Consider the following 23319-nt stretch of genomic DNA (forward strand, 5'->3'; position numbering starts at 1 on the left):
TCATGAACTCTCTTGCTCTACATCGCTGCTCTGAGAGGAGGCTGTTGGCTTTTTGATAAAATTCTGTGCCACTTAAGAGGAAAAATCCTGCATTTTGGGGATGATGCACACAATAAAAAAGATGTCTTTTGCTGTTATAAATGTTGACTTAAGAGGGACACACATTAAGTGTTGCATCACATAAAAATAATGTCACTATTTGCATCTCAGAGAGCCAAAAAGTTAGCATGCAGATGCAGACAGCATGTGTATCTCCCCGTGGCAGCCTGCGCAGCTTGGAGCTCCTCAGTGCCTCCTGAGAGCCCGTCAGAGGATCCCTTTGCTGTTGCGCTTGCAGCCGACGTGTGTACCCCCGACAGAGTGCACTTGCTTTTCCCCCTGCCTCCAACGTGTATATTTGTTATAACACCTTGCGAAGGAAAAGGGTGCTGCCTTTGCAAAGTTAGATAACTGGCCCAGTTCTTTGCTGCCGGATTGGCTGGGAGAGGCCCTGTAAAACCACGCTGGCCAGCCGCCCGGCCCAGCCCTGCAAGGCTGCAAGCTATTTCCACAATTGGCCACTTCAGAGTGGGAGAGGGGGAGGTGAAGACAGCCGGGCAAACTGCATCTCCACCAGGCTGCTTCCCTTCCTCCTTGTTTTTTCACAGCCGGAGTAGTTTGGCAAACCTGCTCTGGGTGCCTCTGAGCCCTTCTTGCAACACCCAGGCAAGTGGAGTGTAGCATTGGCGTCCAGGCACCTGGCCCTCCCTTAGCCCTGCTGGCACAGCCTCAGGACAGGACATGTCAAGCTGCAACAACCCTGGGGGCCCCACTGCCCTGGACTTTCCGGAAGTCCTGAAGTCCCTACTGGAGTATTCTTTACCCTGGACCAACAAGATGACAGGTAGGATTAAGGAAATATATGCTGGGATTTCTGTTTTGATTTCTCTTTCCCCATTTTGAGTTGCAAGGCAAGAAGGGGGCAGAAGATCGTGTATGCTGCGAGCCCTTCAAGGGTGTGTTTCCCAAAGTGTCCAAATCAGACAGGGAGTTCTGGCACCGAGCATGTTATGCAGCTAGGAGGAAAAAACGGTTGCAAGGGATTGATTACAAAATCAGTAAAGAGTGCTGAGCTCCTGATCCTTTTAATCTCTCTGCTCAGCTATTTCTTGGAAACCCTCAAAGATTTGTGCACAGAAAAGGCTTGGGCACAAATCTTCATGCTCATATAGCAGAATTGCCATTCATGTTGTCCCGTAGTTAATAACCACTGAGCCTCCAGACATTGCTTCTTCCCAGATGCAGACTGTCCAGAGAGCCAGGCTGTGTGGGGCAGGCTGACTCTGTGCAAACTTTGATGCTGCCGTTGTTTATCAGTGGAAAGCTGAGGTAGGGAATACGGTAAATGTTGCATTTTCTTTGCAAGAGCATTTCTGTACTCCTAGGCTTTCCCACTCTCTCTGCAGCATCCCAGAAAACAACTGGAAAGGACCCAGGAGATTATTTAGTTTGGGCTTCTGCTGTGCTGAACACTTTGCTTGTGCTGGACTGACCACTTCTCAATTGCTGGGCATGCTCCAAGAGCCCATCACGCAACTTGAGTACTCTCTGGTTTGGGATAGGATGCCACATGCCCTTGGCAAGCTGCTTTTTGGTTGTTGTGTTTTCATGTTCACTGCTGAGCGCTGGGGAGGTGTGTGGGAACACCTCGGCTCAACAAGCTTATGTCTAGGCATGAGTGAGTTGAACTCACAGAAACAAACATGCACAGAGCTCACTCTTCTGTAGGGAGTTGCTACCAGAACACACAGGTAGCTCTGCAGTCTTGAAGCACAGCATGACCCAGGAGCAGAAAAGTCAGACACACAGTGTGGAGAGGGACCCTGCTTTTGCTCCAGAGTCAATGGGAGAAAAGGCAGCTGCTGCAACAGTAAAGTGTTCACGGCAGGAAGAGCAGCTGCCTACACCTGTGGTAATACAGCAATCTCTGTGGCACACATACAACTCCCTGTGGGAAAGGAAATAGGGCAAGGGGAGCTGCCATATCCCCTAAGGGGCTCACTTTGTCACATTCCTCTGCTGCTGTCACCTGTGAGCAGTCTCTCTCCTTTGCTGAGACTGCCTGATAAGAGGTGTATTTATATATCACACCGTATGAAGTCCCACTGTTTGTGGGGACCAGAGCATGTTTTTCCAAGCTCACTGATAATTAGGCAGAAAGCAAACCTGGCTGGGAGGAGGCAGAAGGGCCAAGGGAGGCTCACGTGGTGCTGAACCTTGCTGTGGCTAAGCTAAGTTTGGCTGCTTTTTTGAGATCTCTGCTCTCCACCGCCAAGTGGATTGAATTAATCCAAGGGAGGAGCGCTGGCAAGACCTATCTGTTTGGAGTAGGGAGTAGAAGGGAGATCAATGATTTGCAGGGAGAATAATTTAGTCTTAAATCAGTGTGACTTATTTGGCAGCTGAGGATGCTGTTTTGTGGCAGCATTCTTCCTCCACCCTGGGACCACCCTGCCTCTCAGCATCACCTCCTGTAATCCTCAGAATTGTCCTTATTATGCTGCCTCCCTCTGCAGGCCAGCATTCCCATCCTGGCCCTCTTCCCACAGAGCTCAGTTCAGATTCTCCTGTATCTCCACACTTACACACCACTCATCTGGATTTGCTGGCTCTCAGGCCTCTGTCTGAAATGTGTTCTGCTATTCAAACCTCCCAGTGGGGCAGGTCCCCCCACCCTATGCCTAGCACTGGGCTGCTTGTTGCTTGCCTCCCTGCTGCACTGGAACTGGGCTGTTCTGCATCATCTGGCCCTGACAAGACTCCCAGCAGTAACAGCCAAGGCTGCTGCATTCCTCTCCTCACACCTCATTGTCCTCTTCTCTTCCTTCTCAGCCGCAGAGTGAAAGCAAATGTAAAAATCCCAGGCAGATCCCACCTTAACCCAGAAGGTACAGCTCATGGTGTAATGCCCACTTTCTGCTGGCAATTGCTAGAGCCCCTAATCCCCAGAGGCAAGGAAAAGCTCTCAAGGCAGTCTCTCTCCTAGCTGGCAGGGCAGAGCTAATGCTGGAGCAGAGTGATGTGAGAGGGAACCCACAGGAATGTTCCCCAGATACTCCCTCCCTCCTGTCTTCAGCCCGAGCAGCTAACACTGTACAGGCTAAACCCTCTCAAAGCAGAGTCACAGCTCAGCGGTGGTGCAGAGCAAACCTTAGCACAGCGGAGTGCGGGTGGAAATGTGCTGGAAGAAGAACATGGTTGATCTAAACAGAAAAGCCCTGGAGTAAAAGCTGCTGAGTGGTTTTAATAACCTCCATTCTTACGGACATTACCCAGCAAAGCAGTTTCCATTGAGCTCTGCAGGGGGGATGTGCAGACCCTGTTCCTTGAAGGAGTGTTGTACAGTACCGAGGCATCACCCCCGGGGGCCACCAGTGTTGACAACAATGGAACAAAGTGACCACGAGAGCCATAACTGAATGGGAAGCCTGCAGCCTGCCCTGCTTTGGCTGTATCCCCTTGCCTTGTTCCTAGAAGCTGCTCCTTCCTGGCCTCACTATGCTGTGTTCTTTATCTACCACCTGTCGGTAGATGTCTCCCAGGCAAAAGCATCGCTTGTGAGCTCACTGCCCCTTGCCGAGCTGTGTGTGCTGCCTCTGCTGTGTGTGGTCTTCCAACATCTGTGTCTCATTGCCCTGCGTGAAGTGGTATCTCCCTTTCACACATGTGCCTTTTTCTCCTGCCAGCTGAGCTTGGCAAGGCAGAGGGAGTCCGTGGAGGGCATGCAGCAGCCCTGGAGCATGCTGAGCAGCAGAGCATGACCTGCTCTGCCTGCTTCTTGCAGCTGGATTTATCAGCCTTGATAAACGATGCATTAACCTGTGCTGTTCCAGCCTGTATTAACAAGGTGGCCCTATCCAAGCTTACCATCGGGCAGCCTGTGTGCAGGAGTTGCGTCGGGAGTTGGAGGCAGCAGATTCAGCCTCCCACTCTAAGCTAGAGAAGCACCTGGAGGGCAGGGCAGCTCCCTGTCTGCCCAGGTTGGATGGAGATGTCTCCTGGTCGTGATTACAGGAAGAGAATGGAGGAAAACACGTAGCCCATGTGATTTCAGATCCATTCCTTTCCCTGGGGCGTGTGGGGAGGAGTTCAGACCTGATTTTCTGATTTTCTTTTCTTTGTCACAAAGACCATCGGGGTTTATTAGCGAGGGTCAGGGCAAATCGTGCCCTGCCACCAAAACGAAATGTCGGAGGCTTGTGAATGGGAAGCTGAGCCAAGCCGATGTCCAAGTGACTACCTGACAGGAGGGGATCTCTTTTCTGTTGGCACTTGTGCGGATACCTCCGCTCTGGCTCCCTCGGCTCTGTTGGGTGCAGAGGGGCCGATCCCAGGGGAGGGCACCCTCCCCTTTCCCGGCTCACGGCGCCGGGCGGCGGGTTCGCTGCGGCCCGTCCTGCCTAGGCGAGAGGCAGCGCCTGCTGACAGGAGGCTCAGGCATCTGCCACTTTGCGAGCGAATTCATTCTGTGGGAGACGTTCCTGGGTGTCCGCCTGTGCTCTCGGGAACGGACTTGGCATCATTCGCTCCCTTTGTGTGCTCAGAGGCTTAAATCTCAGCACGGCATCCGTGCTGATGGAGCAAGGATTGCTTGCCATCATGACAACTTGGGAGGGACGGCCCTTTCCCCAGAAGCCCGGCCGTGACAGCACCGCAGCGAAGCCCTTCTCCCTGCCCATGTTATACAGGGCACGCCGCTGTGAGCACCGTGTGGGACGGAGGGAGATTAAATCCAGGGCACGCGGGAAAGGTGATCTCGGGATCCTAAACGAGGATATTCAAGGTCCGGCTGGAGCGCTGGGGCTGGGGCAGGACGAGGAAGGGTGCTGCAGCCGGTGCCGCCCTCACGGGCCCCCGCGCGGTCACGGCCCCCTCAGCTGCCGCCCGGCACGGGGCACGGGCGGGGGGGGCACGCGGGCGCGCGCCCCGCTACAGGAGGGCGCCACTCCTCCTCTACCGCCCACACGCGCGCTCCCTCCCCCTCCCGCCCTCCTGGCGGTGACGCAACGCCCGCGGGAGGATGTGAAGGGGGCGGGGCTCCGCATGCTAATGAGCCATCCGGAGGCCACGCCCCTGCACGTGCCCCGGCGGGCGGGGGGCGCGTGCCCGCGCCGGCTGCGGGGGAGGCGGAGCAGAGTGGGCGGGGCCTGCGCGCGCGGGGCCGCCCCCTTCGGCATACACGGGCCAATCGGCGCGCGCGAAGGGGCCGGGGCGGGGCGGGGCTCCGGCGCTCATGAATACTGAAGCACGCGCCGGGCGTCAGTCGGCCGCGCCTGCGTCGTTTGGTTCGCGCTCGCCGCCGCCGCCGCCGCCGCCGCGTCCCGGGAGCCGCTGCCGCAGCTCCGCGCCGCCGGTGACCACTGACAGCCCGCCCGCCCGCTCGCCCGCGGGGAGTATGCCCGGCCGCGCCGCGCACCAGGAGGCGGCGGCGACGGCGGGAGGACCGGAGCCCACTGCAGCCGGGGGGAGCGCGGGGGCCGCCGCGCAGCAGGAGCGGCGGGGCCTGGCGGGCGCGTTCCCGCTGGTGCTGAAGAAGCTGATGGAGAACCCACCGCGGGAGGCGCGCCTGGGTGAGCACGGGGCCGCGCGCGGGGGCCGCGGGGGCGCGCGGCGCCCCCCAATCGTACACCAACCCCCACCCCCCCCATTCCCTTTCCCCACCGCCACCTTCCCGCCCCGCGGCTCGGAGGGCGGGACCCGCCGGGTCACGGCGGGACTGGCCGCGGGGGGAGTACCCGCGGGAGAGGCCGCACGCCGGGCCCCTTCCCTCCGCCCCGTCCCTCCCTCCCCCGCCCCCCGCGCGGCCGTGCCAAGTGCCGGCAGCACGGGATCGCTCCCGCCTCCCGGGCCAGCGGCCCTCGGGAGCGTGTGGGTGTCTGCGCTGGGCAAAGTCGGGTGCTGCGGGAGGGGGGAGTGGGCAGGGGCCGGGACGTGACATGCTGGGCTTGGTCTCTGGGCTGCCTGGAGCCTCCTTCGCCGGTAGACGCGCAGTTGGGAGCAGCGGTGGGAAGGTTTCGAGTCTTGCTTGACCTTAATTGCTGAGAAGTTGCCCGATGAGACGCGTAAACAGCAGATCCCCTCAGATTAGGTTGGGTGATAATCCAGGAGGGTATGACTGGCTGCCTCACATGCAGCCCTGCATGGGCTGGAGCTGCCGCTCTCCCACTGGATGTGCAGGCGGCAGCTGTGTAAATAGCAGGGCTGGTGCTTGTAGTCTTCACTGCTGATGGCACACTTCGGGATTTTTTTCTTCACCCGACAGTATTTTTGCCTTTTTGAGTATCAGTTTCATTTCGAGGAAAGGCTCAGGATTATCTGCACTGCTATAGTGCCTACTGTACTGGCGTATAATAAAGTAAGTCCTTACACTTAAGAATTTTGATGTTGAGAATCATTTTTTGGAACTGCAGAGAATATCCAGGGTAGACCACAGCGTAGGTTGGCAAGATTGTTCCCAGTGAGGATCCTAGTTATGTTATATATCTATTATTGCGTGGTACCCTGTAAATGTATCCGTGTTGTGATTCTGGTGAGTATTTTTTTCTTCTTTCTGTTAAAAAAAGGTCAACTTGTGGTAAAGGTTTTAGTTATGGTGCTTTGGTGCAGGATGCTGCAGTACACAGAATCTTGAATCTACAAAATTACAGGATTTCTTAGGATATTTCTGCACCCAGTCCTTTTTAAAGGCAATAGTGCCAGCAGGAACAATTTAAGTTCACAAATAGAAACAGTGATGGTGGCTGACAGGGATATGGTGACTTTGTCTTGGAGTGCTTTTTGTGCCCAGAATCACATGATCTAGCCTATGGAGATGTGAAATTCTGAAATGAATATGATTTTGAGGTAGTGCCTTTTTCTAAAATTAGAAACATTTGATACTTTCACTAGATGACCCCATTCCAGCTCGGGAAGGTGTTCAGCTTGAGCCTCTAAACCTTACTAGAGAGTCCATTGCATTTTGATTACCCCTCTCCACTCGTGGTGTGATAAAGTTCAGGTTCTCATTCTTTTAAATTCTCCACAGATTTCCTTAGTTCACCTTGTTCTGTTTCACTTCACACTTTGGAACTTGTTGCTTTCTGTTTATTTTTGTCTCTGATGCTTTTCTTGTTTGCGTATTTGCAAGACAAAAGAAAGAATACCTTTGCTGTCAGCAGGTAGTTACTCCTAATTTTACAAAAGGCTTGTCAGTAGACTTGTGATTCAACTGACTTCAGAGGATTCTTGTTTATTTTCTGTTCCATTAACAGTATAGAGACACAGTCAAAATGTTCACTTAATTCACTTAATCCAGTGTTGCAGTTTCAGCAAGCTTTCTGAGAAAAGACCTTGTGCCTTTCGTCTGGAATGCCTGTTGACAAAAATACAGTTTTCTGTGTTACCCCGTGAGAAATAGTATCAACTAGCTGTGGTGTCCATTTATGGTCTCCACAAGCTACCTGTGGGTTTTCCAACTGCCGTGGGTAATTTGACTACCCAGTAAGCAAGCAGGCTTTCTAATCCTGAGCAACAGAGGAGGGAGGTCAGCCAGTTCTAGCAGAATGCCATCCCCTTGAATGCCCTGCCATATACCGGGTATAGCTGACCAGCCTTGCTGGGGGCTGTTGTCATGTATGTTGTAGGAATTAATTAAATAAAAATAATATTTTTATTTTAAAAAAAAGTCCTGTGGGTTAAGGGAAGAGAATTAATATTCTGGAGCAGGAGCGTAGGTCTCTTATATTAATAACGAGCTGCTGCATACTCTCCAAAGGATGCCTTAATCACCAGTTGCACTGCTGTGGCAGGAGTAATGCCTCAACAAACATCACAGTAATGGGCATCAGGGATTTGGAACCCCACAACCTGTCTTGTTCCATCCTCACAAGTGAGACTAAAGATTTATGGAGCAATCAGCCATAGTCTGTATAGTGTTTTCTGTATAATTTGACAGTATTTTTTGATGAACAAGGCGAAGTTTATCAAATAAGTGTTTATTCTATTTGTGGCTGTAGCTCTTGACAGCTGTGGCCAAAACCTTTTGGTTGGTTTTCGGTTTGGTTAGTTTTTTTGTTTTTGAGGAAAAACTAGGATGCAGAATAAAGCTCTTTTCAGGCTGCTGCTTTTGGCTAAAACAGCAGTATTTCCAACAGTTCAGTAACTGGAATGGTCTACTTAAATTACTGAGCATAAACTGGTGTGCTCCCTATTAACAGCAGATGTACAGCCCAGTTAATAGGTCACAGTAGCAGAATGAGGGGGCTAAATCAGACATGAGCCATCGGCTGCAGAAGTACAGTCCAGATTTATCAGGGTGACCTTGAATCGCTGCAAATGGAGCCTCTTAGGATACTGCAGCTCTACTGTCAGGTAATACCTGTTTACACTATAAATATCTTAAGAGAATTAATGTTTCAGGCCCCTGTGCTGAGGCAGGCAGAAATGTCCCCCTCAAGATGCAAGAAGTTAATTAGCGTTTCATTAGGTATTGTGCACCCAAACAGGATGTTGTGCGGCAGAAATAAAAATTAAATTAATTGAAAGAAAGCCAGTGGGAAAACGCCAATGCAAAACTGATCATATGAAGGTTTTATCATTTGATGTGTAATGTTTGAAATAGATGGGCACCCAATATGTGTGTTTCCTTCTGATATTTTGTTTCCGATATTGTTAGAAGTGAGGGAGGAGAGAGAGAGAAACAGCACAGATAAACAAAGACAGCACTGGGGACCCAGTATTTGCCGGTTGTCAACTCAGCAAAAGGACACAAAATTTTCTCATGGGAAGGAAAACTCTAATTTGGTGGGAGCCAGAGACAATCACAAGAGGAAGTTGGAGGAACCACAATTTTTCCAGGTTACTGAAGGACAGCAGGATGATCGTGCACATCTAAAAGGCATTTAAAGATCTGAGAAGAGCCACATATCTCACTAGTGTAGTCCTTTAGCATCTTCCTTCTGAAAAATATTAATAATTAGCCTTATATTTGTTCTACTAATCATTTAATGTTTCTTTTCTCCTCGCCTGGAGGTGTTGTATTAGATGTTGCAAAACAAAAGCACTCCTGGCTTATGTTAAAACTTGTAATGGTATACTACTGTTTTCAAGAGTGAGGAATTTTTTTTTTTTGGTTGACATTTTGACAGACATTTGCAAGTTTTTAATCATGTTCATTAAAAAATAGTTACTTGCAAAGAATAAATTATTGTCACTTGCATTTGTTTTGGTGATATGTTTACTGTGATATCATCCACAACCTCCAGTGTAAATCTGAGTTTGGTTGTGCTGGGCACTATGCAAACCTTGGAGAAATACACAACCTCTGATTCACTGGTAAAATGTTGGTTCCAATTTGGTGGGGTGTGCTTCATTAGTAAGTGAAATCATCCTTATATGTGGATTAGGTGCTGTTTCTTTGCTAGCTTCAAGTAGGAGCTGTTTAGAAACATTATGGTTATTTGCATTATGACTGTTAACCTGCATGTTTGCTTTGCCCAAGCAAAAGGTAGGAAAGTTGCAAAACTCCCTGCAAAAAAAGACTTTATAGCAGGAATAGGAGCTGAGAGATGGCAGTTCAGAGGCAGCAGTGTGAAGTAGCAAGGGGAAGGCCAAAAGGTGCAAGGTGATGTTAACAAAGCTTAGGTCCAGGAGCCACTGGTCTGAATTTAACATGTCCTTTAAGTACTTGCTCTTAGTCTCAAGTCCGTGGCTGTTGAATACTTTCTGAACTGCTTAGTTTAAAATCAGTATCTTCTTTTGTATAAAATATTCAGAATATGGTGGATAATTTACTTTGTATGGCAGCGCTGTTCTTTAAGCCATAAAAAGCTCTTTCAGTCTCAGTTCCACACCAGCTAAGGCAACAGCGGAAGGAATGCCACTTCTATCAGAATAGGTTTTATATAAATAGGCTTTTCTGATTTATAGCAGAGTTTCACCCCCACTTCCACCCCCGATACAGGAAAATACTCCTTTAGCATGTTGCCTAGAAAACCCTAATGCCAAAAATTGGTGCATTTTATTGGGATAACCTCTGTGAATGCTGGAGATCCAGATTAGTCCAGGGCAAGTCCTTGGAGTCCCTGTTTCATTGAACTGAATATTTGTCGGCTTCCATGGTAATACCCAGTTTGCAGTTGGTTAGGGCACGACTGGTGACCGTTCCTTTTGACAGCAGTGCTGGCTCAGTGCTGGCAGCACTAGCACTGCTTCTGCAATGCCTTCTTCAGTGCTGATAGAACTGCATGGCTGCATGGGGAACTGGATCAGGAAAATGACTTGGATTTTTAAATTATTTTTTTTCTGCCAGCTTATTTTTATCTCTTAAATTATGTAATTATTCCATAACTTGAGTTTTCTGCTTGGATTCTGTCCCAGACAATTGTTAAGATTCAGTAGCTATGGGGAACATAGAAACAGCCTTTTTTCTGTAATATGTGCACTGTTGCAGAGTAAATGGAGAAAAATTCATCAGTCTCTTGTGACTTGGGGGTGGGATGTGGGAGTATTCCTTATTAGACAGCTCCCCAAAGAGTGAAAATTGTATGTAGGTACTCTGAGCTATCTATAGTGAGCAGCACTTGGAGCTATTGCTTTGTGTGGACATGCTGAGTCATTTCAGAGAGAAATGCTTCTAAAATGCTAAACAATAGACATCCAGGTCTCTGGTGTCCTGTGGACCTTTTGACTGATTTTAAAATGTAATCTGAAAACCCATATTCCTTTCATATTCGTATTTAAATTATTGTTCTGTACCTTCCTTCTTTTTGCCTAGAATAAGCTACTCTGCTTCCTCGGAATTTTCTTAATGGCTTCCCATAAAATCCTTTTTTGTTGTCTTCTGAGATGGGTATGTGAAAAACCGGCTATTTTGCAGTGACTGGTTAATAAGCTCCATGCAGTACTACATCACAGCAAAGATGCTGGTTTTCAAGGCTGCTCAAATGTCTGTGGTCCAGCCATCACGGGGGGTTAGAGCGTTCCATACGGAGTTACATGTGAATGCATCAGTGTTGCTTTTCAACGGCTGATTTTTCCAGATAATGTCATGAGCCGGAACTATTAGCTTTCTGAATTTCCTTTCATGTAGATTTTGTTAGACTCTTAAACCTTGAGTCTCTCCTGTGTTTCAGCTTGTACAGTGACCTACTTGTATCTTTCAGATAAAGAGAAGGAGAAAATAAAGCTTGAAGAAGATGAGGCAGCAGCTGCCAGCACTATGGCAGTCTCGGCTTCCCTTATGCCACCTATTTGGGACAAAACTATTCCTTACGATGGCGAGTCTTTCCACCTGGAGTACATGGATCTGGATGAGTTCCTGCTGGAGAATGGAATTCCTTCCAGCCCTACTCACCTGGATTTGAACCAGAATCCACTCTTGCCTGTGGCTGAGCTGGAAGGAAAGGAGTCTGCCAGTGCTTCCACTGGTTCTCCTGCATCATCCTCCTCCACTGCAGTTTACCAGCAATCTGAAGCAGCCTCCAGCACAGGTAGATGGAACAATACGGGGCTCTGAGGGACTTCTGTTGTTCTCATACTAAAAGGTGCCTCTTCAGATCCAAGAGGAGACATGCCAGCCTGTCAGTGTTAGGTGGGGCAGGTTAAGTAGCACAAACATGTTCAATGTAGAGCCTTAGTCCCTGTGTCAGTTCATGAAGATGCTGCCTCTTCTCTTCTTCCTCTCTCCCGCTCCTGTGAAAAATGAGTGTCTATCAGTGTGCACTTTGTTTCTCTTTTGAAATTAGAAGAGCTGAAACAGCAACATAAAGTATTTGATTTCTTGGTATTGCTAATCTAGTGAGAAGCCGGACATGTTGAGAAAATATTTTCTCAGGTTATTTTACAACAGATTTGACAGCTTGTCACAAGTCATGTGTGCTGCCTTGGTCTGCTTGGGTGAACTTACACGAACTTAATGTACCTCAAATAACAATATTAAGTAGAAAAACAGTGAAGCAATTTTTTTGTGGTAGCCTGTGAAGTGTGAGAACAGAAACTTGGAAAAGATGTTTTAATGATGCAATTTGATGTTCTGTGGTGCTTTGAAGTGGGAATGGGGGAACACAGAAACAGAACTGTACTTAAATGGTACTAGGAAACTTTCACTCTACATTTGTAATATGGAGATCTTGTCTGTTAAGGAATTCAGCAGCTCAGTTTGCCCTAGATTTGGAGTTTAAACATGATAGCCTCTAAATTTTCACGATACTATTTTATGAGCAGGCTTTACAGAAGGCATTTTGCTCTGGGCCTCTTCTGTAAATCTGTGAGAGATACAATGTGGAGCTCCTTCCATAAGTCATAGAGTGTGGCTTTTTTCTAGGTGGTATATGAAAAAACTTATTTATTGATCACTACTGCAAATTGCACTGACATTTACAATTCATGTATATGAAGTTTCTAAACAATAGATTAATATGGTAAAGTTCATACAAACATTATCAGTGTCAGACAGTCTATTGGTACATTTGTAGCTATATGGTAAAGAAGCAGAATACTGTTACATTTGTAGCAAACCCTCCTTTATTTAGTCATTTCTTTGGAAATATAGTTGTCTGACCTTCCAAGGTCCCAGGGACTGGAGTCTCTGACCAGGCTTGTTTCTGTAGGGATTTCTGTGGTACAAAATTCAGGCTGGTACAAGTTTTTTCCTTCTTACTGCCATTGGAGGTGCTTCTTAACTGTGCAAAGCATGTAATTTTTGCCAAGGAAGTATTAACTCCTGTACTGCATCTGTCTACTCATGTCTGTTAGTCTGGCATATGTTCCTAGAGTTATGTTACAGACTGGACTGTGAACCCTTCCTCTGTACCAGCAGCAGGACAGCACCAAGCACACCTCAGGGAAGTACCAAATGATACTATTAATTATAGTTGCTCACAACAGGACAATAAACAGACGCATAAGTTGGCTTCTTAGTTGATTCTTTTCAACCTGCTGAATGTATTGTAACTTCTCCTGTTGTTGCCAGAGTCCCCACCACAAAATGAGAGAAATACTCCCAGCCCCATCGATCCTGACTGCGTAGAAGTTGAGGTGAATTTTAACCCCGACCCTGCTGATTTAGTGCTGTCCAGTGTGCCTGGTGGTGAGCTCTTCAATCCTCGCAAACACAAGTTTACTGAAGAGGACCTGAAACCACAACCTATGATTAAAAAAGCCAAGAAAGTTTTTGTCCCAGATGAGCAAAAGGTAACAGATTTATTGCTGCAGACTTCTCTAGGCCTTGATAAAAGTTTCCAACTTTCTGTGCAAACACTTTGATGTACACAGCTAATGCAGTATACCTATATGATTGGGCAGAAGCACTGCCAAGAATAGAATTGGCAAGCCAACTGCTGTGCTTGCTGTTTTGCAGGTTTTGGTATCATGAGATAATTACTGGCCAGGAGCAACTGATCATGCTATAAACAGAAATTAGAAGAACTATCAAGTCAAATCCTCATCACTTGCAGTTTTGAAGGCCATTGTCTGTATTTGCCTGGCATTATGTCTGATCAGGATTTAAGCAACCTAGACAACAGAACAGGTTGTTTTCTGTGGAAGTTCATTCCTGAATTGAAACTAAGTAAAGGGAGCATTTCAGTTGGATAGCTTTTTAGTACCCAAGTCTCCTAGTCTCCTTAGTTCTAGCAGTGCACTTGGTTTATCCTAAAACAAGACTCGTGTAAGGATAAAATCTTACAGTACTGCATTGCTTCCATTTTGATGTCAGAGTCCTGCAAACCTATGAAGGAGATTCCTCAGTATAGCAATCAGTATGATTGTCATTATACAATAAAGAGGTGTCTCTGATACAGTTGTCAGTTTGGCATCTTTTTTTTAATTTCAGGATGAAAAATATTGGACAAGACGAAAGAAGAACAATGTGGCAGCCAAGCGCTCCCGTGATGCTCGGCGATTAAAGGAGAATCAGATCACAATTCGGGCAGCCTTTCTTGAGAAAGAAAACACAGCCCTGAGGACGGAGGTTGCAGAGCTGCGCAAGGAAGTGGGACGATGCAAGAACATTGTTTCTAAATACGAGACCAGATACGGACCCTTGTAAGCACACCCCTTTTCCTTGTTAGGGCTCCTTGTTCTAGCCTCTTAAACTTCTCTGCCTTCCGTAGAGACTCCCAGAAATAAAGTTTATGGAGGCTTTGCCATTTTACATCTATTAAAAAAACCCAACAAAACACAAAAAAACCCTGTTTCTGTTGGCACAACTTGTTCAGGCCCTTTCCTGATCATTGCGTTGCCCAAAATCTGTGTGTCCATATTTACAGCTTTGTTTTTAACAACAATAGAGCATTTTCTGATGTCATACAATAGAACAGATTCACCTGTCTGGAGGAATAAATGTGGATCCCTCCTGACTGGACAGGGTTTTTGCTATCTGTTCTAATCTTCATTTTAAGTGGAGAAAGAGCTTGGGAGACTCTTCTCACTTCTTTTTGTTTGTTTGTTTTTTTTTTAAATTTTCAAACTCTTATTCTTTTCTCCATTCCACCCCCCCCCCCCAAAAGTGTAAAACACAATTTTAGGGTATAAGTAGATGTTGCAGGGCAGCATCATGAAATCGTTTCCTCTCCCATTCAGAGGCACTAGAAAGCACCTGTTGTATAGAACTCTGTTCCTGTTGAAGAGGAATAGGGGGACCTTTAGGACAGGGAGACAGAAAAATATTCAATCTCTTGTAAAAACAGAAGTATTGCAAGGTTAATTCATAAGTGTTATGCAGAACAGAGTCAGTGCAGTTCTGACTAAAATACTGTTCAAATGTCTTGGTAGGTTCTAATCCTAGATAACTTGCAGAAACCAAGGAGAAAGAACAGTAGTGAATCACTTGCTTTACAAATATGGACAAAATAATTTGCTGTGGGTATTGGGCTGTATTTCTACCACTACTCCTCCTTTTTTCCTTAGAGGAACTTCCCTCATGAATTGCTGATAAAACAGCATGTTGCACTTAACTGAGAAGTAAGGGAGATTTAGAAAGAGAGGTCTGGCTCATTAGGCTGAACCTTGAGTCCCATCTGTTAAAAAAAGGCCAGTACCTTATGCTTTGGAAGAAGAGGCTTTTTTTAAGAAGTAAACAAGCCACTGTTACTTTACTGCACCTTACCTGTTGTGCAAGAGATTGAGAAAGAGTTTTGGTCCTTTGCCTCCTGAACACTCTATGGGATAAGCTACACCCACTGTAAACACGAACAGTTTGCCTCCCTATCTCTCCTGTGTAGCAGCATATCTGGTCTTTCCATGCTTGCTGGTTCTCTCTCCAGCATGTTTCCTGATAGAAAATTAGCACACAAGGCTTGCCCTCTTGGAAGTAATCCATTCTCAGCACCAAGCACTGCTTCAACAGTATGTGGTGTTAGAAGAAAAAAAAAATATGTTGTGTGTGATGTTGGGACCTTCTACATGACCTACAACTGCAAGAACCAGAAGCTTTACCAGAAGTATATGTCTAGAAGTCCTCTTAACAAGAGAAGCTGTCTTAAGATAGTGGCTGTGTCAAAACTCTTAGGCTATACTTCCTGGGATATTTATATTAAGGAATAAATGTGGGATAGAAGATGTTGAGGCTAGTTTGCAGTTCCTCTATTGAAATCTGAAAAGTATATTTAAAAAGCATTGGGGTTTATTTTCTATACTAAAGACTTCTTGCCCAGCTTGTCTTTTAAACATCATGTGGAAATTGGTATGAGTTTAGACCAATTGTGTGTTGACTTCTTAAGGAAGTGGAGAAGCAGGCTAATTGAGAACACTTAATGTATGCTTTGAACTATCTCCCCCTGTTATGCTCTTAATTTGACTAGAGTGGCTCTCGATGCAGTGTTTGTTGGTCTAATTTCTTTCAAACATACTAAAAACTGTCACCCTTTCAGCAGGGGTTTTTCTTTCACAGGGTGGTTTGTGGTGGTGATGGTGGGAAGTATGTTATAAATAAATTGTCACACTTAATGCTTTGCTTTGTTTAAAGTGACTTATCTGATTCCGAGTGATGCAACTTTAAAGACTTTTAAAAACAAAGAAACTAAAAAGCACACATGAATCGCCAGTCTTCAGAGTGAGCAGTGAAATCTATGAGGTGTCCCAACACAAACAACTGACGATGACCCTGCCTGCCTCCTTGCCTGCAAGTACCCCATCTGACTACCCAGGGCTGGGCATGATGAAAAGTGCAAAGTCTCCTTAATTCTGTATATGACTTTCTTATCTGTCTTTCTCACTGTAACTATGAACTACAATAAGCTTACCTATTGGGGTTTTGTCAAGACACTCAAAGTTCACATCTCAAAGTCCGTGACAGCCTGTGTGAATAGTGACTCTTCACTTCAGCACTCGAGTGGAAGAAAAGAGGGAGTTTTAAATGAAAATGTCTGTTATATATAAAGAACTGCTATGTTTTAAGACTCTTTTCCCTGCAGTAGAATGAATTTTATTTAATACTGCAGCTCACTTCTGGTACAGTGGGTACAGTGTAGCATATTGTGGAGTACTGTGAGTGTAGAACTGAAGACACCAGGAAAACAGCAGCCTGTGATGTGAGACTTCAGTGCAGAAAAGTACAGCAGATGTATTGAAACAAGGCTCAGTGTGCCATACTGAGATGGGCCATGTAATAGTAAACGTGGTTGCTTTTCTGCTCCACAGCTACACTGCTGTAACCTGCCTTTTCCTTTATTTCGTTTATGAGGATCACTTCCTTTTATGGTATCTTGCTGAAACAGGATCTATTCTTCTGTTAACGATTTAGCAATCATGGAAAAGGTGCTATTCTGAGCTGCTCATCCCCAAGACTTTTGGCAGTTTAGACTACCAAAGGAGCATTAGCTCCAGCAAAACAATGGCTGTTAGCTGCCAAATTACAGTTTTCTGTCTCTTGACTGCAGGAGAACTGCGGCGGTGAAAGAGTACTTTCTTCATCTGTTTTATAAAAGTAAGACAGCCAGTGATCTCCCAGAGTTACAACAGGCATCTTAAGTATCAAAACCCGTGTGCTGGTGTGGGAGGGTAGATGAAAGCTTGGACAGATTGTGGGGATGTTTATTGTGTGTAGAAGATGGAGGAAGTAGGTGGAAGTTCCGTTGTAAGAGTTTCATCAGCATAACAAGAATCTGCTCTTATATTGAGGAAACTTAAAATCTAAAGAAGTGGGAAGAAAAGTGTGTGGTAAGAAAAAGAGTTCTTAATTTCTAGGAAAGAAGTACAGGACCATGCTTTAGCCAAAATGAGGCTTGTAAGACAGGAGAGTATTGATGCTTGGGGATTGATAAATAGCACACACCTCAAGAAAAATAATTTTGAAAGCTTTCAGAAGCACAAGTGCCAAAATTATGAGGCATGACTAGTTACCAGCATAGCTCAGCACTATCATGTTGAACAATTATTTTGACTTTATGTTAAGAGATTCCACCACTAATTTCAGAGCAGAAAGGCAAAGAGAAAAATGTGAGAAGAAGCAGCTGTTGTAAACTTAATTTTAAAAAAAAAGATAAAAATTTCAAAAGCCAGGATTCATAACCAGTTTTTGACAGCATAACCTTTGTAAAGAGCATATATAGTTATTGACCTATCATTTTTAATGGACCATGTTCTGAAATCAAGCAAGTGTTTTTACCAAAGTATACTTAGTAAGTGATTTTATTATAATTTTTGGATTCTAAAGATCTGAGATAACCTTGGGATATTCTTATGAAATAAATGAATAGCTTAGTTCCATATTGCTGAAGTGTCAGCACATATCTCTACCTGTATCAAGTATTGCTGGTTTGGACTGATATTTTTGGTATGTACTGGTTTTTGTTTTATTTTGGTGATAAAGGCCAAACCATGGATCAAAAACAAACAAACAAACCAGCAACAAAACAAACAACCCTGACAGCACGTAAATGTAGCAACTTTTTGCATTCATAATTTCTAAATTTTTGGTTAGTTTTGGCTGTTCTTGAAAGTCATGCTTCCTGTTTAAATTGTAAAGCTAAAGGGTATTGTAACTGGGCAAGGAGTTGCTAGTCCTTCATTTGGATCTTACTGTGCTTAGGAATATCTTTTAAATACTTACATATTGTGTACGGGATCTGATTTTGCAGTATGTCATGGCATTTTAACAGCAAAATATTCAGTCAGTGAGATTAGTATGTGCAATTCTGTTGTTTTATTTCTGTTATATTAAAAGCTTACACAATGGAAACCAACAGTGAATGTTCATTAGATCTTTGTCTCAGAGAAGACTGTTAGCAAACTCTTGCGCTTCCCTGTAGGACAGTGCAGATTTGCACAACCTGTGATTCATGTGTCTATGGGTTGCAAAACTGGAAAATCGCACTTTAGAGTGAGTGCGGCTCAACTTCTGTAGCTGGAGAATTTATTTTTTTTTAAATTTTATTTTTGTGTTGAGAAGCAGCATCTTTAAAGGTAGATGAGAAGGTAGTAACTATTTAAAGGAGTGCAGATATTGCCAGACAAAAGATACTGTGCAATGCTGAATTCCTTCCTCTGTTTTTGCAGTCTCAGGAAGTTTACTGCTTCAGAGCTCTCTGCTCCTCTCAGAACAGTTACCTATATCATCTTGTTTCTTTGACTCTGATGACAATCCTATCTGTATGTGATAACTTGGGTATGTTTTCATAGTGGTCATAAGAAGACCAATACTCTTTTAGCTCAATTTGAACATTAAAAAGTGCTGAATTGACACTGTTAGAGTCTGAAGTTCTCTAGCCTTGGAATATGCTCTGTAGAGGCCATAAGTGTACCTGATGTCAGCCTACCCTATTCCAGCCATAAAGGGACCATCTCCAAGGGGAGAAAATAAAGGGAGTGTGTACCTTTCAGCATCACTGCAGGGATTGCCAGGAAAGAGCAGTTTTTGACTTTCATTGGGATGTGGATTGACACCACATGGCCATTTCACAGTACTAACTTTGAAAATATATAAACTGTGATGAGATTAGTCGACAATGAGTGTTATCTTACTCTACAGAAGAAACAGACTATGAATAAATGATGCACAACATTTAATACAGTATTGCTTTCATAAATGATTTTCTAATCTCCACATAGTTATATCTCCTTATAATAATGTGGTTTTGTATCTAAAAATTCCCTAGAAGCTTAATCTTTCACCTGTTGCCAAGATCTGCTCCCACTGAAGCTGGTAACAAAGATCTCATTAACTCCCACAGGAAAAAGTCTTTACTCTCATGTGGTTATTGTGAAGTTTTAGCAAGTGCTGGAGTCATGAGTGTCTTTGCTTTACTGTGGAGCATTCTGTGCTGGGATCAGGTGGATGTATCTCAGATTGCAGATGTAATGTTGGTAAACTGGTCCTGTCACTTGTTCATCTACATAGTTAGTCATAGTTTTGGTAGTGTACTATAAACTTGTGTTGGGAGAAAAAGTGTTTTTGATTTGTTTTTTTTTTTAAGAGGCTTTTTGCAGTTCTTCTAGTAACATTTTATGTCTTTTCTGGCAATTCTCCATTTCCTTGCTGTGCTGTTTGAAAGCCCAAGGTGTTCTAACTGTATAAATCACTTTCAGCATTATTTGCAGGACTGCTACTAAATTGTACCAAATTAATTTCAATTATTGTAATAAAACCACTTGTGCGGAAAAAACTATTTTTTTGTAGATAGCTGAAATAATGGACCTGCACAGGAGAGAGTATTGCTACTTCAGTCTTGTAAGCCCCCGAGCATAAAAAGGCTCTGTTCCTTTTGATCAGGAGTTTTCATTTTTAGTGAGAGAGGAGGTATCTCGGACCTTTGTAAAATCCAGACAGGCTTTTGTTCTCCTGTATAGTTTTAGCTGCTAAGCACAAGATGAGAAATGCAGATTTGTCTTAGTGCATAAATCTCATATTTTTGGCTACATACATCTAATCCATAAAGAGCAAAATCATTTATTAGCGCTAGTGTTTTGCCTTTGCAGCACTACAATACTCTTGACTGGCTTTCTAGATGTTCTGATAATTACTCTGATCTTTTTATCTGCCACTGTAGCATGGTGAAGATAGGTAAACTCACAGTTAAAGACTGGGAGAAAGGTAGAAAGAATAGGCTTATCGAAACTTCTGTGGAGATGCTAACATAATGCTAATTGAGAAATTACAGTTATTTAATTCATGATGATACAGATTTGTCATACAGATGTAATTTGTTAGTTTGATAGTCTGCAGTTAGTTTGACAGACTCACTCTAGTGAGTCACTTTTGGAATGCAAACTTCTTAAAGTTCAGACAGCTACAGGGAAAAAGGAATACTTTGAGGAAAATACATGTAGAGAGAGTTATAGATATTTGGCAAGGAGGGAAGAGGAGAGTAATGCAAGAGTCTGACCTGTGTGAGATTACTAAAACTGACACCTCGCTCTTTACAATTTTAGGCCAATTTGGATCCCATCAGTTTAGCATGATACTGAAGATAAGTACTTGTTTAGGTCTTGGGAATCTCCTTTTCTTGGTCTCACTTCCACAGTCCAGAAGAAAGTGAAGGGAATGTACAGATAGGGAGGAGAGTTACTGCAGAAAGGCATGGAAAAAATAGCTGTTGCTTCAACTAAGTGCGCTGTTGCACTGGGGCTTGACCTGCGAATGCAAACTGGTAGTGCTGTGTCATGAGGAAATAACTAACTGAGGCCCCAATCTTTTAAGGCCTCAATTCTGCTATCATTTCTGCACGGGATGAGCCCTGTATCTGTAGAGAACCATGTGGACTTCACAGGATCTGTTCTTGAATGTGAAGCTCTGCCCAGGCAGTCAGCTGCAGAATTGTGTCCTTAACACACTGTCAGTTGTAGTTATAGGGCTGTTGATATTAAGTGTTACTTGGGTGCCTGTTACATAGCCAAAACCCTTGTTACTTCATTTTCCTAACTAAGGCATGAGCAGAAGCCCTTTGCTGTACAACATCTGTAAAAAAATTAAAAATGTACTTCACATACGTCTAGTAAATTAAGGCATGTGATTTTGGTCTGTGGGTCTCAACAAACTTTGCTCGTGTACCTGCCTGAATGTTTTCTTAGATCTGCAGCTATGTCTCAGTGAGAAGGCATGGTGGGATTTGTTTTCCCAAGGGGGCACAATAGCAGGTGTCATCTGTCATGCTGCGGGTGACCACTTGCTACTGGCCAGGATCATGGATGGATGCATCCTCCGCACTTTTATGTGAAGTTGTCTGAAATATGGTGATTAACATGATTATTGGAATACTGTATTTTGTATAACTTAGAACATGTAAATACACTTTTAAAACTAATCTGTTCTCTGAAGTAATAAATAAGTGCTTCCATTGTAATATCTGAATATTGTTAATGCTTTATGTAGCTTGATTTGGGATTATTTTTTTCCTAGAGAACTACAGAAATCAAAACAAAGATTGATGTTGTGGAATTCTAGTCTAGTTGTGATGCTTTCTATCAGCAAAAAAAAATGTTTTAATAATAATAACAGCAATGAGCTACTTAAGCAGAGAAACTGAGATTTTTGAGGGAATTGATTCTCTTCCAGTCTTTCTTTAACAGTAGTCACGGATTACATTCATAATTGTACTCTTCCCATCCTGTTAGCTGGACAGTTGATTTGTTTGTGAGTAGCATTTGGAAAGTGGCAATATTAAATTATTTGTAAAGCTTAGTGATTGAGGAAAACTAAAGCTGGGTGTTTTTTGTTGGGTGTGTTTTTTTTAACTATTCTCTGTTTTGACTCAAAGAGATCTGTCTCCACCCTTCAGCCAGACTGCAGCAAGTTGCAGTGAAACAGTGAGTGACTGTTACTGAAGCTCATTTGTGACCTAGATAGTCTACATCTTTATTACTTCCATTGTGTACATAGATGACACAGGTTTCCTGTGGTGTGGAGAGAGAGAGAGAAGGTGATTAATGACTTGTGGTTTTGCTGAGTACATGTTCACTGGATGCTGCACAGCTGGAACTTTAATCAGCTTTCATGACCTTTTCTATCTTGTGTTAAAAGGAAAAAAAAACCAAAACAGTGGAGTGAGAATCATGAGCAGTCAGCTAGGAAATATGAACACTTGGGTTTTGAGGTGTAGGTGAGATTGATCCATCAGCCTTCATGTAAAGAGATAGCCTGTGATGACACTTTCTTCAGTCATAATATAACTTCTTGGTCTTTAATGCTGTACTGGGGCAGTCTCCTCTCTGGTAACAGCTGTGTCTGCAGTGTTCCATAAAAGACAAAGCCACATCTTTTGTAGTGGGCAGAGACAATGGTAGGTCTTTTTAATTTCTTCTATTTTTTTCCCTCCCCTCTCAGTGTCTCTAGGCTGTAAAATAGCTATGAAATAGCTAATCATATGTGCAAGTTATTCTGAAAACTCTGTTCCTGTAAAGCTTTTTCAGACATACATTTTTTAACTAAATAGTTTGAGGGAACTCCTATCTGCTATATTTGGCCTGAAATTCTGTTGCCTCTTGGATAAAAGTATTTTTTTGTCTTCAGATGTGACACTGATCTGTCCCATTCATGCAGTGGGATGGATGATAAATCTGCACAGTATTTATATGAGATATAAGTCTGATCATAGTTTTACTGTGTGTTAAGTTGTTTAATCTCTTGGATGTCTACTCCTTGAGGTTGTCTATAAAATTCTTGTAGCTGCTTTTTGAAGCAGTCCATCAAGTGCATTTGAGATCATCATGACTGAAAGATTCTATAGAAGTGAAAGAGATAATAAAGCTTGTAAAGCAGCTGGGTAAAACTGTATTGCCATAAATGGTTTTAATTTATATATGAATCTTCTGTCCCAAACTGCTTATTTTGTACATAAACCTAAACACTCCTGGCAGCTGATGGGTGAAAATAAAGGTGCTTAAACAGCAATCTAATGAGGAAAGGGCATTTCACTATTACAGAGTTGGTATTATTTTATATTTCCATTTATTACACTTTTTTAAATGTATAAACCACAGATTTGAATTCTCAAAGTCTTCAGCTTCGATTTTGTGAGTAGTTTAAATCCTCTCACCTCTCTGCTCGTAACTGGTTTTTAAGAAAAAGAAAAGCTTTTGTTTAAAATGTAAAATTTTGACTGTATTAAATTCTGTTAGTACCCTTCCTTTTTAAGAAATAAAATGTATATTCCACTATGCTGAGATCCAGTAATTTTGTTCTCTAGATAGCATATTGTGTGCTGTACACCTCTGCTGCCAGCACTACAGCTGCAATTTGCACTGAAGCTGGTAGATACTAAAGCAGTTGATCACCTTTTGGGAGTAGGTTCTTGCTGTGCATTTCCCATGTGTTAAGTGTGCTGATAAGAGGTATACAATTCCTTGATTTTATTTTCTGGATTAATT

The 23319-nt window shown here is 44.0% G+C and overlaps 1 protein-coding gene across 2 annotated transcripts; it reads left to right on the forward strand.

Moving 5' to 3' along the window:
• The first annotated feature begins 558 nt into the window (after positions 1-558).
• Positions 559-23109, forward strand: TEF (TEF transcription factor, PAR bZIP family member). Of its 2 annotated transcripts, none has more exons than XM_064656705.1 (5): positions 559-883; positions 11181-11507; positions 12989-13209; positions 13850-14061; positions 15983-23109. In XM_064656705.1, exons 1-5 carry the CDS (start codon positions 781-783, stop codon positions 16002-16004), a joined length of 885 nt encoding a protein of 294 aa, XP_064512775.1. In that variant the 5' UTR covers positions 559-780; the 3' UTR covers positions 16005-23109. The 2 variants fall into 2 exon arrangements, with proteins under 2 accessions (XP_064512775.1, XP_064512774.1); XM_064656704.1 differs by lacking the exon at positions 559-883 and adding an exon at positions 5322-5609.
• The last annotated feature ends 210 nt before the right edge of the window (positions 23110-23319 follow it).

This window comes from Pseudopipra pipra, chromosome 5 (genome assembly GCF_036250125.1).
Source record: "Pseudopipra pipra isolate bDixPip1 chromosome 5, bDixPip1.hap1, whole genome shotgun sequence".
Classification (NCBI taxonomy): domain Eukaryota; kingdom Metazoa; phylum Chordata; class Aves; order Passeriformes; family Pipridae; genus Pseudopipra; species Pseudopipra pipra.